At 38.8% G+C, this 13,693-nt stretch overlaps 1 protein-coding gene across 1 annotated transcript; it reads right to left on the reverse strand.

Moving 5' to 3' along the window:
- Positions 1–3,822: 3,822 nt before the first annotated feature.
- LOC145713379 (small ribosomal subunit protein uS12) lies at positions 3,823–4,369 on the reverse strand. Its single transcript, XM_081792012.1, has one exon. The coding sequence runs from the start codon at positions 4,334–4,336 to the stop codon at positions 3,905–3,907; it is 432 nt and encodes a 143-aa protein (XP_081648138.1). The 5' UTR covers positions 4,337–4,369; the 3' UTR covers positions 3,823–3,904.
- Between the last annotated feature and the right edge of the window lie 9,324 nt (positions 4,370–13,693).

Genomic DNA, 13,693 nt, shown 5'->3' on the forward strand with positions numbered 1-13,693 from the left:
ATGGAGGGTGGAAAGTACTTCCCCACTCTTGACTTTGGCCTCAATGATGTGATGCACTTTGGCCAAAGGAATGTTTGGGTTTGCTCTCTTGCTTGTCTGACGTTGTCATGGGAAGAACATGTCCCAGCTAGCCCAGTGGCCTAGAATAAGAGGCCCATGGAATGGAGCTATACCAACCATCTGTAAGAGTAGCCAAGAAATAAATGCTTATTTTTATATGCCATTGAGCCCTGGGAATGCGTTACATAGAATTGTGACAGATCTACTCAATATTTTATTTTATTTGCCAAACAAGAACAGCAAAGGACAGAAGTTCTTATTATTATTTACCATCATTTCACACTAGACAGACATCTGATTACCAAAAACCAGAAAGAACACAATTTAGAATAAAGGATATTCCTCCAAACTGAAATATTTAACTGTATAAAGAACACATTAAAGAATTCTCATTTTCCTTATAATTTTTTTAATGGGACCTGTGCAAATTTTATCTTTGGCTTGTAGCAGTTGGGGACTAACTATAAGGAGTGTTTATGCAGAGAGAAGGATCTAGTTAGGGGTCCCCCAGAAGGTTTCCTTGGTCGCCGCAGCCATGCATGAGTCAAAGTTCCCGCATATTTCTTTTCCTGTAGTTCAGGGTACCATTTGGTGTGGTGACTTTCCTACAAATCTCCTTTCTTTAACTCTTCAAAGGGCAAGCAACACCCCTGGCATTTAAAGTTTGCTATTCCTGAGACGAAAGGGTGTGCTGAAATAGCCTGGTGGGGGTCCTGCAGGAGGTGTCCCTAAGTGGAGCAAAGTTGTTTCCTTGTTTCCTTTGGTGGTTTTGGCTGCTGATGCCCAGTGTCTGTGACCTGTGGTTCTCAATGAGAGCCACCTAATCAGCATGGCTTAGGCAGTGTGACCTTTGATTTGATTTCTCCACTTCCCTTTCTCATTTTTAGCATCACAGTTCACAAAGAAAATAAAGAAAATCACCCAGAAGATTGAACATTGAATTTCAGGTTGCATAATATAAATTATAGCCCAAGAGAAGGGATTTGGCTTTTCCTCTTGTTATAAAGCATGAAAGTGGTTATTCACTCAGGAAGTCATGGTTTAGGGGAAACAAAAAACAAAGGAAACTCAAGTGAAGACCTTCCTCAGACAGGTGGAAAGCTGAGTCTTCTAGGTAAGAGCGGAACCAAACCTACTGGTTTTCACCAGACATGATGCCTGTAGTCTGTGGATTCAGCCAGGCCCTTGAATGAGCCACCAGTTCTGGGGCATACCAGGCAGTGACTAGGAGTGGGTCTTGTAGGTTCTGCACCGCAAAGTCCTCGGATTCTTCTGGCTCTTGTGTTTGGAATTAAAAATAAAAAGCAAACTATACACACATATACAAATGAATACATGCAAAAATGGTAAAAACTGAATAAGGTCTGAAGTCAAATTTTCAATATTGTACCAGCATCAATTTCCTGGTTGTGACATTTACACGGAGGGTTGCCACATTTTACAAATAAAAATATAGGACATTGAGTTGAATTTGAATTTCAGATAAACAACAAATTATTCTGGAACATACTTATATTAAAAATTTATTCGTTTTTATCTGGAATTAAAATTTAACTGAATATTCTATATTTTATGGGGCAATCCTGGTTAGACTGCAGTTATCTACATTGTCACTATTAGAGGAAACTCATTGAAAAAGAGATCCATGGACTTTTTTTTACAACTTCCTCTGAGTCTGTAAGTTTTTCAGATGAAAAAGCTAAAAATTACATCCTCTGCTATCTACCATACATGTAAAAATATAATTTGGGAATGCTCAGATAATCTGGGAATTAAGTGAACTCTCTGCCTTTGTGGTCTATATGTTATTCATTGAACTACAGGGGTTTGAAGAGGCTAGCTACAAGTCTCTCAACTGTGGGGCAGAGCAGTGAAGACAATTGGCAAAGATAAATTGCATGTGGCAAGCTTCTCATCCTGATCTGTTAAGGTCCTGAATGCCCCTCACCTGCTGGCAGTTAGGCAGCAAATAGCATTTCACCCTGATGTGTAGAAGTGAGCTGTCTTTGATTTCCCGCATCCCCATTGACAAACTGTCATGGTTACCAAAGTAATTCGGCTAACTAGGAACTAGGAGCTGAATTTCTATTTCTTATCCTAGAGGAATTGCCTTTAAGACTACTAACTATGTTGGGATGCACTGTATGATCAGATTCCTGAATCCTAAGGGACCAACACCAAGGTGACACTCCAAGGAAACATATATTGTCCACCTTGTTAGGCATTTGGCTTTGCATCCATGGTGGTCTCCTAGACTGATGAGGTCTGGGGCTCCCTTTCACTCCTATGATTTAAAACCAACACAAGGGCCCTAAGTTCTTGGCTCTTTTTTCATGGAATTGTTTACTATGTTATCACTCAAATGTGGGTGGAAAAATGAGTAAGCTTGGGAAAAGATGACTAGAAATCCTTGCCCAAAGCAGCATTGTTTGAACACCGCAGGCCACATTTTTCTGTTCTAATATTCAGAGATGATTGAAATATTTAATAAACATGATCAATGAATGACTGATATACCTATGGTCTACATTCTCTATGATTCTCTCTGATCACCTCTTTATAGGACAGTTTTATAGCATTTTTCACCATAGAATAGATAGGTCAGTCTTTCCTTTTGTATGTCTCAGTAAAAAAATTTTAAATCATATTTGTAGTTTAGAAAACTTTCTTTGGGCTTTGCAACTCACTGTTAGCAATGCCTTGCTAATTTTTCAGAATTATTATCAAATTTGGAAAAATCGTATGAAATTGCTTTCATATATGAGTAGTGAGATTTTAGGGACTTTCAGTTCTCTGGTTTGATAACTGCCCTTATGTACTCTAAATTGGTGACACTCACTCAGTGACCAGGTATCAAACTATTCTTGGCAAGATGTAGGTGAGTTCCCCAAGCATTTTATGAATATCCCTGGGAACCGACCACATCAAATAAGGCCTAGCAAAAAAACCTACCTGTATGTGGAAGTGAACTGCAAAGTACACAAATATATTCTACTAAAAGCAAATTGATATATCCCCAATTCAGTTTTCGTATGATGTTTGCCAAACTAATGTGAAAAACGGCCATCATTTTTATTTGTATTTGGAGTCCTTGTGAGGTTAAACCTTCTTTTCTTTTTTTGCTTTTTTTCATTGTTTTATTGTGAATTCCAGTTAACATTCTTTGCTTATTTTTCTCTTTAGGTGTTTTTTTTTTCTATTGATTTGCAAGACCTTAAAAATATATATTAAAGATATGTTTTGTGTGTGTTACAGATGTAACTATCTGTTTATGAATCTTGTTTATGGCGCTCTCTGCTGCATAGAAAGTTTTCATTTTTTATAATTAAATCTACAAATCTTGTCTTTTATGGGTTCTACTTTTGGCATCATTATTAGTAAGTCCTTCGCTATTGCAAGATTATAACAATATTGACCAAATAAGAGAGGTAGCCATGAGCGTAGTGATAATAATAACACTGATAACTGCTGTATCTGTTTATTTAGTACATGCTATTTGCCAGACATCTCACTGAACATTGAACTTCCGTGATGATACTGAATTCTCTTTAGCCCAGAAACTGAGGAGTTGTCAATTTCAACAAAAAGGATCTCTGGAAATTTGTTCAATATTAAAAATGGAATCTTCCTATGTAAGATCATGCCCTGCCTCTTCATTTCTTTAGGTTTTCTTTCATGTTTTCAAGTAAAATTTTATAGTTTTCCTTATACTAATATGGCTCACCTGCTAAGGAGAGTTTTTGTTGTATTATGAATGAGATCTTTTTATTTTTTTTATTTTTTTTATTTATTTATTTTTTTTTTGGTATATGAAAATTTATTGTCACGTTTTCCTCATCAAAACTTAAGATCTTGGTCTTTCCTTCTTGCCTTTGTATAAGGCCAAAAGAGAGACATTGGCTACTTTGACGACCTTAAAGCGAACTCCAGGAATGTCACCAACAGCATGACCTTTGCGACCAAATCCAGCAACCAGAACCTCATCGTTTTCCTCAATAAAATTCAAACAACCATCATTGGGTACAAAGGCGGTGATTTTCTTGCCATTCTTGATCAGCTGGACCCTGACACACTTCCTGATGGCAGAATTTGGCTGTTTGGCTTCAACCCCTACTTTTTCCAGCACAATTCCTTTCGCATGGGAAGCGCCTCCAAAAGGGTTGGCCTTCAGGGCTGTGCCCAAATGGGCTTTCTTGTACTGTTTATCATGCCACTTCTGATCTCGTCGGTGGCTACGGAGCTTCCTGGCAGTACGAAGACCACGACACTTGCCCATCCTGCCAGCACCACGGGCCCGAGCAAAAAAGGAATGAGATCTTTTTAAACATTATACTTCTAGCTGGTTATTATTAGCATAGGGTACACCTTTTGATTTTTTCTATGTAGATCTTATATCCTGCCACCTTACTTGACTCTCTTCATTGTTCTAATAATTTTCCTGATGATTATCTTACAGTTTCTTGGTGGACTGGCATGGAGTAACAAGATTTCTATCATCCTGCTTAGATGATAACTTTTAACTTAACATTTAAGAGAACTTAACATTTAAGAGAAAATGTAGTTTCTTTCTTTTGCCCATAGCTGACTTGGTCTTCCTATTTGCATCAAGAACGTTTAACTGAAGGCTCTGTGTAATTTAGTCCAACCTAGTAATTTAAATGCACTCTCTAGAGTATTCTCAGTCTCTCCAGGAAGAACAGCAAAAGCACAGTTGTTTGGCAATCTGCCCCTTTGCCCTTTATTTCCCCAAGATGGGATCTGGATAGAGGAGGAACACTGACCAGTCTTCATGGTGGTGCTGCGAAGGAGGACTTGGCTGTGCATAATATCCTTGATCTGTCTTTTCCATGGCAATCTCGTTGTCTACTCTGCTGGGCTCACTCAGTACTGTAATTTGTGCCTGGGATTTGCAGTTCACTCTTCATTCACTGATGTTCCTGGTTACACTCTCACTCGCCCTCCTCCCCAGACCAGGTATCCCAGAGTCCCCACACTACTATATGCCCCTCCCCCAGTTCATGCTGGCTACATCCCTGACCCCCTGCCTCTTCCTCTGCCTGCTTCCTGGCTTGAGGGTCCAGCCCAGCCTCTGTTCTTAGGGCACAAGCCCCCAGGATCTCCACCGAGCATTCCACTGGATGGGAAGATGGTGTGGCCCATGAAAGCTTCACGTCAAAGCCTCCCTCTGCATGTATCTCCAAGGCCCTTTGGAGTGTCTGAGTACCATCGTTGTATGGGGACAACCTATGAGGTGGACTCCCTGAGTCTCAAATGGGGAGCAGGAGACAAGAGGACCCCTCTACCCTCAGTTTCAATCTCACCTGTCTTACACATGTCTCTCCATCCTTGTCCAGAGGGGATCACTGGAACAACATTGGCTTGCTTTTCTCTCTTGAATCTCTTTCCTTTCCCAGCCCAGGAAAAGAAAAGATTTCTTTGAAATTTGCCCTTCGCTACTTTTTTTTTTTCTTTTCCTGTCATGTCTTTGCATTCATAGGAAGATATGGTATCTTTTCTGCCCCAAAGAACACTAATCCTATTCACATGTTAGAAGCCAAATAGTACTGTATTCTTTATTTTTGTAAGATGAAATTATGCCTACCTGCCCTTCATCAATTAGGGCAAATATCATGTACTAAATTATTTTCAAATATTTCCCTATTTATAAGATCATCATAATAATTGCAAGTAATTTCTTGTCATTTTTCTTAGTGCACTAAGCAGGGTCCCTAGGACAATGTTGAATAATAGGATTGATAGAAGACTTGCCTTATTCTGACTTTCATGGTGTTACTTTTAATATTTTGCCATCAGACTATGATGTTTTCTGGCAGATATGCTTAAGTTGAGCAAATTCCCTTTTATTTTTAGTTTACTGAGAATTTTTTTCAAATTAGGAATAAGCATTGTAGGTTATTTTTTTAATTCCTGTATAATTAACATAGAGCATTATATTAGTGTCAGGTGTACAATATAATGACTCCACAGTTCTATACTTAGTGCTCATCATGATACATGTGCTCTTAGATACACTTTACCTATTTCACTCATCTGCCTACCACTGCCCCCTGGTAAACACCTGTTTGTTATCTATAGTTAAGAGTCTCTTTTCTTTGATCGTTTGTTTTGTTTCTTAAATTCCACATACATGTGAAATCATCTGTCTTACCCTGATCCTTATTTCACTTAGCATTATACTCTCGAGCTCAATCCATGTTGTTGCAAGTGGCAACATTTCATTCCTTTTATGGCTGAGTAATTCCATCATATATACACATCTTCTTTATCCATTCATTTATCAATGGCCACTTGGGCTGTGTATGTAGTTTGGCTATTGTAAATAATGCTGCAATAAACATAAGGGTGCACGTATCCCTTTGAATTAGTTTTTTTTTTTTTTGTATTTTTAGGGTAAGTACCCATAAGCACTGTATTTTAATTAGTGCTTTTGTAAGTGGCTTCTATTGATAGCTTAGAAATCTATATAATTAAATTGTATTTCTATATATTCTAATTGTTCTGGTTGAATTTCTCTGGTGGCAAACAATTAAAAATAATCCTTGAATAACAATTTAAAAATGGTGCCTTGGAAATACAGTGGAGCTATTTTGCAGAAGCAAGGTAAAAGCTGAATGATTATAGCTCAAGACAGGCAGGAATCAGGGCTGCTCCAAAAAACGGAGTAACACAAACCAGTGGACCATTTTTCTACTATGGCGCCATTGTATAATTGACCCTGCCTGCTTTTGTTGCTTTACGACGCTTTTCAAAAACCAGATTTTAAGCAGAGAGGATCTGATTGCTCAGACTCAGGGCACATGTTCACTACATTTTTGAGCAGGAATAGTGTGTGCTCTTTTGGAACGGGGACAGGATAACTCCTTAAAGAAAGTGACACCATTACCAAAGAAGGTCAGTGGTTTGTGATGAGAAAGAAATGTGTTAGGAAAAATACTAGTTACCATGATACATGCTGGATTGGATTCCCGGTTTTAGAAATAATCTACATTGTGTATATGTATTTGCATCTCTGAGGTTGAATGAGTTTTAGTTTTTTGTGCTGTTTGAAGTTTTCTTTTTTTATATGTGAAAAAGTTTAATTAGTAGAAAAATTTTTTTCTCGATTGAGAGAATTTTCCTGAGTCTGATACATTATTATCATTGGTTAATTTATAATATATTTCATGAATAATGGTACTTTTAGGCTTTCTTGCCTCTTGAGCAAGTTTTGACTAATTATACTTTCATAGAAAATTGTTCATGTGGATTGTCAAATATATGTTGTTATAAATTTGCATTTAATATTTATTCATACTTAAAAAATGCTTTCTTGTTGTGGTTCAGGTATTTTACCTATTCTTAATCCCACTTACTACTTTCTTCTCTTTCTTTCTAAACAGATCTGTCATAAGCTTTTAAATTTATTGGACTTCAAAAAAAACCTCTGCTTTTGCCATGTGTTTTTTAATTAAATGAGTTCATTTATCTCTTGTGTTATCTTCATTGATCCCCATCCTACTTTCTTTTTTTTTTTTTTATTTTTTTTTTTTAACGTTTATTTATTTTTGAGACAGAGAGAGACAGAGCATGAACGGGGGAGGGGCAGAGAGAGAGGGAGATACAGAATCGGAAACAGGCTCCAGGCTCTGAGCCATCAGCCCAGAGCCTGACGCGGGGCTTGAACTCACGGACCGCGAGATCCTGACCTGAGCCGAAGTCTGACGCTTAACCAACTGAGCCACCCAGGCGCCCCGTCCCCGTCCTACTTTCTTACAAGGTTATTCTGTTGTTCACTTTCCAGCTTCTTTAGTTGAATGCCCATTTACTCATTTTTAACACATTACTTAAAAAATTCATTTTATGGTCATAATTATTTCTGTGAATAGTTCTTTGGCTGCTTTTCATAGGATTTTTCTGAGAAACTTTGACGAAAATCATGTCAAGAACTAAGTTTTTTGTTGTTTGTTTTTATTATTTATGATTTGCTGGGCTGTGCTATTTTGCTTACCCAGTCCCAGCCCATTAACTCAAGACTTCTATAAAATGAACTATACACACACACCCATGCTCATGCACACACACACACACACACACACACACAGATTTGAATTAATGGCAGTTTGGGCCATGAGGTAATGGGGGCGATAGCCTTTGGTGGTGTCTGGTATATCAGTGTGCAGAAGAGACACTGCACATGCAGGAAGGATTTGATGGTGCTGGGACGAAGCAGGTGTGTGAAGCAAGTATGAGGGCTGGGATGGTTGTATATCAGCCAGGGTTCTCCCCAGAAACAGAACCAATATGATGTGTACAACAAACAATCATTTGTACAAACGAACATCATTTGTCTCAAGGAATTTACTTACATGGCTGTGGGGGGCTGGTAAATCTGAAATCTGCAGGGCATATTGGTAGGCTAGAGACCTAGGGAAGAGTTAACGTTGTAGCTCAAGTCCAAGATTCATCTGGAGGCAGAATTCCTTCTTCTTCAGGGAACCTCAGAGTTTTTTTCCCTTAAGACCTTCAGTTGGTTGAATGAGACCCACCCACACTATGGAGGATAATCTGCTTTACTCAAAGTCAGATTTAGATGATAATCTCATTAGGGGCTCCTGGGTGGCTCAGTGGGTTAAGTGTCCCAGTTCGGCTCAGGTCATGATCTCACAGTTCATGAGTTTGAACCCTGTGTCGAACCCTGTGTCGAACCCTGTGTCGGACTCTGTGCTGAGAGCTCCGGAGCCTGGACCCTGCTTCAGATTCTGTGTCTCCCTCTCTCTCTGTCCCTTCCCCGCTTGTACTCTGTCTCTCAAAAATAAATAAACATTAAACAAAAATAAATGATAATCTCATTTAAAAAAATACCTTCATAGGGGCATCTGGGTGGCTCAGTTGGTTAACCGTCTGACTCTTGATTTTGGCTCAGGTCATGTAGGTTCGAGCCCACTGTTGGGCTCTGTACTGACAGCATGGAGCCTGCTTGGAATTCTCTCTCTCCCCTCCCCCACTCTCTGCCTCTCTCTCTCTCTCAAAAACAAATAAATAAACTTTAAAAAATACCTTCAATAGAAATATCTATAATTAGGGTCTGGCCAACCACTGAGTACCATGGCCTAGTCAAGTTGTCATAAAATTAACCATCACAAATCCACCCTTTGTCAACTTGGCACTCATACACATCTCCTTAAACCATACTTAATCTCCAAGTAAAGACAATAACAAGGCTCTACTTCCTGTTAACATGATACAATTATTCTTCATTCCACTGAAAATGTACTAACCCTTTCCCCAGAAGAGGATGCAAAATTCTTGGTGATGTTTACTCTTCTCCTCAATGTCCTATGGTATGCAGATGTATCTGTGAGCAGCATCACCCACTTAGTCTTCCACCTTCCCCAAATCTTATAGATACTGGAAGGGATGCTAGCTTTAAGCTGCATTTTTCTTAGAAATAAAGGACAATATTCCCAGAAGCTGACTTCTGAGCTTTATAGATTTAGCCTATTTCACAGTTTTGCCAAGGACCAATCTTGCTTTGACCATTTTTAATACCTATATCCAATTTCAAAGTCTGGAAATAAGTGGGCAAATTAGGAGCATTCCAAGCCTCTCCAGGACTATTTGAATTCCTTTATAATAATTCTTTTTACTTACGGGGGCACCTGGGTGGCTCAGTCAGTTAAGCATTGACTCTTGATATCAGTTCAGGTCATGATCTCCCAGTTCATGAGTTTGAGCCCCGTATTGGGCTCTGCACTGACAATGTGGAGTCTGCTTGGGATTCTCTCTTTCTCTCTCTCTCTACCTTTCCCTCACTTGCTCTCTCTCTTTCTCAAAATAAATAAATGAACATTAAAAAATTAAAAAAATCTATTTACAGCTAACTAATATCAGTCATAAAATCTTAGATTTAGAAGAGCTTTCATAGGCCACCTAGTCTGTTGTTTTATAAATCCTGGTCTATCCCAAGTATTTCACCAAGAAGGTTTTAGATGAAGGGGTTTTGCTGTCCTAAGAATATTTGAGAAGCTCTTTGTCTAATCCAACCCCTCTGGCTCCTGGATCCTCCATTCTTCCTTCCATCAGGTGGTCAGTGCCTTGGGGAGAAGCTCACATGGTCCCCCGGGCTGCCCATTTCATCTTCGTATGACTCTTAAAATCACTTAAAATTGATTTTACATCATATCCACAGCTCTATATCTTAACCAATTATAGGAATTGGCTCTTTTCTGGTTACTCAGATATAGCAGAACCTTAGCATTCACAGATTTAACATCAGCAATTTCACCATGGTCCTCAAAGATTCATGAAATGACCTAACTCATAATTTTGTTAGGACATTAACTTGAGTAATGTTTTCTGCTAGGCTGCTCTGTAGAATTGAGTCACTTAGCTGGCAAGTGGACCCATCCAGAAAGTCAGCATTCACTTTTGATTTTTTTTCTCCTTTTTTATGTTCACAGTGTCTCTCACGAAAGGAGTAAATAGTCTTATAAGTGACTTTGGTCCTATATTTATTATTTATAAAGGATTGAAAGCAGTCAGATTTTTAAGCTATTTAATTTTATGGGAAAATATATGCTCTAGTGGTATTTATGTGCTTGGGATATTTGAAGGCCTTGAGAAATATTCCTAGCAGATGCCAATATTCTACCAGATAATCAGTTTCCAAGGGCATTTTTTTCAAAGAACTCTGAGCACTGCTTTAGCATTTCTTTATTACTAGGAAGAAGGTGAAAAGAGAGATATATATTGAATCCCATAATGATTTTGACATGTCAAAAATTAAATAACGTTTTGAAAGAAAACTAAAGGAATAACACTGGGATTAGCATAGTAGGGAGCAAGCCAATAGTGTGCTATGACCAATGTGTCCCTCAATTCTGTTGATGGAAACCCTCAAGATAAATATTTACATGATGAGACTTTAAATTTAGTAATTCTTCTTTCCAAAATCAATCTATATATTACTTTATTTATTCTCCCTTTTCTTTTAGAATTGATTTGAACTGGCTTATAAAGCTATTTAATTATTTGATAATACAGCATGAGTAAAAAGGTAGCAACAAGATGGGTGACTTTATAGAAGTAGATTTATCAGCAAAAAAGGAAAAATGCATTCAAAGACACTAGCAAAGGATATCACGTCAACAAACTATGGCCTATGGGCTGAATCTGGCCCTGTTTATGTACAGCGTGCAAGATAAGAAAGGTTTTTATAGGGGTGTCTTTTATAGGGGCACTCAACAGTTGGTTGAGTGTCCGACTCTTGATTTCAGTTCAGGTCATGATCCCAGGGTCATGGAATCGAGCCCTGTGTTGGGCTCTGCACTGAGCATGGAACCTGCTTAAGATTTTCTCTCTCTCTCTTTCTGTCTTTCTCTCTCTCTCTTTCTCTCTCCCCCTCTGGCCCTCTTCCTGGCTCTCTCTCTCTTTGTCTCTCAAAAAAGGTTTTTATAATTTATAATGGTTTTAAATGAAAAAGAAGCCCAAACAAACAAAAGAAGAACATTTTGTGACATTTGTGTAAATCATATGAAAGTCAAATTTCGGCATCCATAAACAAAGTTTTATTGGAACACAGCCATGTTCGATCATTTACATATTGTCTACAGCTGCTTTCTTGCTCAAATGCCAGAGTTGAGTATGTGAGACAGAGACTGAATGGCATGCAGAACCTGAAATATTTATTGTTTGGTTCTTTATAAATAAAAGGTTGCCTACCCCTGATGTAGATTATTTAGAAATACCTCCTGCATGCAGAGGGTTAAAAGGTTGGCCTGGATGACCGTTTGATCCCTGCCAGTCTCTGTAATAGCTTAACTGTGCTCTGAGTCATTGTGATGGGGCGGCAGCAACATGGTAGTCAGGGCTTAGGTGTTTTGACTCAGAGACAGGGACAGAAAGGTGGTGAGGTGGGGACCATAGGTAGTTGGTTCTGATGCTTCATGAGTGTCTACTGAGGCCCAGCAATGAGATGAGCTAAGGGGACTTTAGCTGGAGTGCAATGGAAGGCCTGAGACATGAACAAGGAGAACAAAGAACAGAATAAAGAAACACGAATGGGAGAGAGGAAATGTGAGATGAGGAAGGAAAGTGGTGAATATGGAAAAGAGTCGTTGAGTCTGGCTAAGTTTGCTAACTCATCTCTGCATTATTGGTGAATGGCGTTGAGTAGGAAGAGGAAAATACACAATGTTTAAAAAAAGATGACTCTATTTCAGTCACATTGGTTTAGACTGACCTGTTCAAATGATGTATATCGTGCAGTCAGATGAGTTGACTGCAATTCTTGAGGTGACACTAGAGTATTGAAAATGTTTCATGGTATTGAGATTAGAGACCCTGAATGGCCCAGACCTTGGCCAGCTAGTAATTGTTACTCCATGCCCCCCTCCCTGCCCAGCTAGTAATTGTTACTCCATGCCACCCCAACTGCCATCCTTCTGCCTTAGGAGTTATATCGCCCAGGAACAGCAACCAAATGAGAGTAAGGTGCTAAGCCAGTGCCCCAAACTTCTGATGGTAAAAGGTGGGTTACAGGATAAAATTTAAGGCCTACATGGGCACCATCTGATTGCCCCAAGCCTGAATGGAGACTTTGGGATCTTACTACCTTCAGCATCCCATGGTAGAGAAGCCCATCACACAACCAACAGACAGGCACACATGCAGAGCATACCACCCAAAAGTTAAACGCAGGTTCCAAGTTTACTAACACAAAACCTCACTGGAAAAAGAAGTTCAAAGAAGAGAATGGAAGATATAGGCTCTTGACCTGCCCCACTGAGTCAGAGTTCACAGTGGCCATTAATGCCAATGATACCAGCCACTAGTGAAGGGGTTATATCAATGACTTGGATTCTTGATCAGTTAAGTTAGCAGCTTTTCCTTGTTTGTGTATTTGTAGATTGGGAAGAGGGCAAGGTAAAGCTGGGAAAAAGTAGTAGAAAGTTCTTTATAACAATTATTCCTCAGTATTTTATTTCATTTTTTATAAGTTTATTTATTTATTTTGAGAGAGAGAGTTGGGGTGGGGTGGGGAGGAACAGATTGAGAGAGAGAGAGAGAAAGAAACAATCCCACGCAGGCTCCATCAGTGTGGAGTCCAACACAGGGTTCTATCCCACAATGGTGAGATCATGACCTGAGCTAAAATCAAGAGTCAGACACTTAACTAACTGAGCCACCCAGGTACCCCACCTCAGTTCTTTAATCTGTAAAATAAAGATGAATAAGTGATTTTTAAGGCACCTCCTTGTTTTCAAATTCTATATTCATAACTTTCACAAATGAAGAAACTGCTGCAACATTCTTACTATTCCACTAAAGAATCTTTTCCAAAAAATAGAGCTGATTAAAAGCTTGAAACAGACAAATATGACCCCAAATTATCTCATAAATCTTACTCTAATGAGTTCTGAAATAGCATACTTCACACAGACTTAGTGATGCTGACATGTTGAAATATTTGCAATTCAAAATATCAAGATATTGATTTAAATACATTTTATGGTTCCAGTCCAAGATAGTGACATTAGAGGCTCTTTAACTCCCCTGCTCCCATGGACACACTGAGTTTACAGCTACACACAGAGCGATTTCCTCTGCGAGAAAGTCAGAAACTACACATTGA

Source organism: Panthera onca, chromosome F1 (genome assembly GCF_046562875.1).
Source record: "Panthera onca isolate mPanOnc1 chromosome F1, mPanOnc1 haplotype 2, whole genome shotgun sequence".
Lineage (NCBI taxonomy): Eukaryota > Metazoa > Chordata > Mammalia > Carnivora > Felidae > Panthera > Panthera onca.

Bases quoted from the DNA above. Each gene is read 5' to 3' on its own strand.
- LOC145713379 (XM_081792012.1), bottom strand. From the start codon at position 4,336: ATGGGCAAGTGTCGTGGTCTTCGTACTGCCAGGAAGCTCCGTAGCCAC.